The sequence below is a fragment of the Carlito syrichta genome, unplaced genomic scaffold (genome assembly GCF_000164805.1).
Source record: "Carlito syrichta isolate Samal-C Ts95f unplaced genomic scaffold, Tarsius_syrichta-2.0.1 Scaffold303113, whole genome shotgun sequence".
In the NCBI taxonomy this organism is placed as follows: Eukaryota; Metazoa; Chordata; class Mammalia; order Primates; family Tarsiidae; genus Carlito; species Carlito syrichta.
Window position 1 is genome coordinate 394666 of NW_007247209.1, and position 692 is coordinate 395357.

General features: G+C 65.8%; 1 protein-coding gene across 1 annotated transcript in view; it reads left to right on the forward strand.

The window, feature by feature from the left end:
* HES6 (hes family bHLH transcription factor 6) overlaps positions 1–692 on the forward strand; it is a 3068-nt gene that overhangs the window by 1043 nt on the left and 1333 nt on the right. The window contains exons 2-3 of the mRNA XM_021712165.1: positions 3–100; positions 234–330. Coding sequence (XP_021567840.1) covers positions 3–100; positions 234–330 — 195 coding nt within the window. The remainder of the gene's footprint in view (positions 1–2; positions 101–233; positions 331–692) is intronic.

Sequence of the window (692 nt, forward strand, 5' to 3'; positions counted from 1 at the left end):
AGAGGAAGAGCGGCAGGCGGGAGCTCCCGCAGACCCCACAAGAATCTCAGCGCTGTCCGAGGGCGGCGTCGAGGGCCTGGCCTTGTGTCGGGACGAGTCGGTAAAAAACGCAAGGAGGTCACGGGGCCTCCCCATCCCCGCTGCTCAATTGACCACCCCCCCCACCCACATACACTTCCCTGGGGCTTCGTATCCACCCCAGCCTGAGCCTAAAGTTTCCTCTATGTCCGGAGGTTGCGAACTTGACTGCGGCTTTGCCCCCACCAGGACCTGGTCCCTGGGGACTGGAGGCCGCGCGCTTCTCTGCCAAGGCTTCCTCAGGGAAGGAAAGTGAGAATGGATGGATGGATGGATAGACTGAAGTACGTACGAGCTCCTGCTCGCGTGCACTGCAGACCTGGGGGGGTAGGGAAACAGCGCCCCCGGGTGCCGCCTCCGCGGGGGTCCCGGGTAGGCGGAGCTGGAGGCCCAGCTCCGCCGGCTGCCTGCCAGCTAGGGTTGCGGGGTCGCACAAAGCGCACCTCTCCCATTGGCTGCGACACGCCTCGCGGTCCGCGGCTCTGGGTCCTCACGGCCAATCGGCGCATTGAGATGCAAATAAGCTGCTATAAAGGGGGCGGGGCGGTTTCGGGCCGGAAAACACGAAGAGTCGGGGCGGTGGCTGGACGGTCGCAGCGCTGCACGGGCCGCCG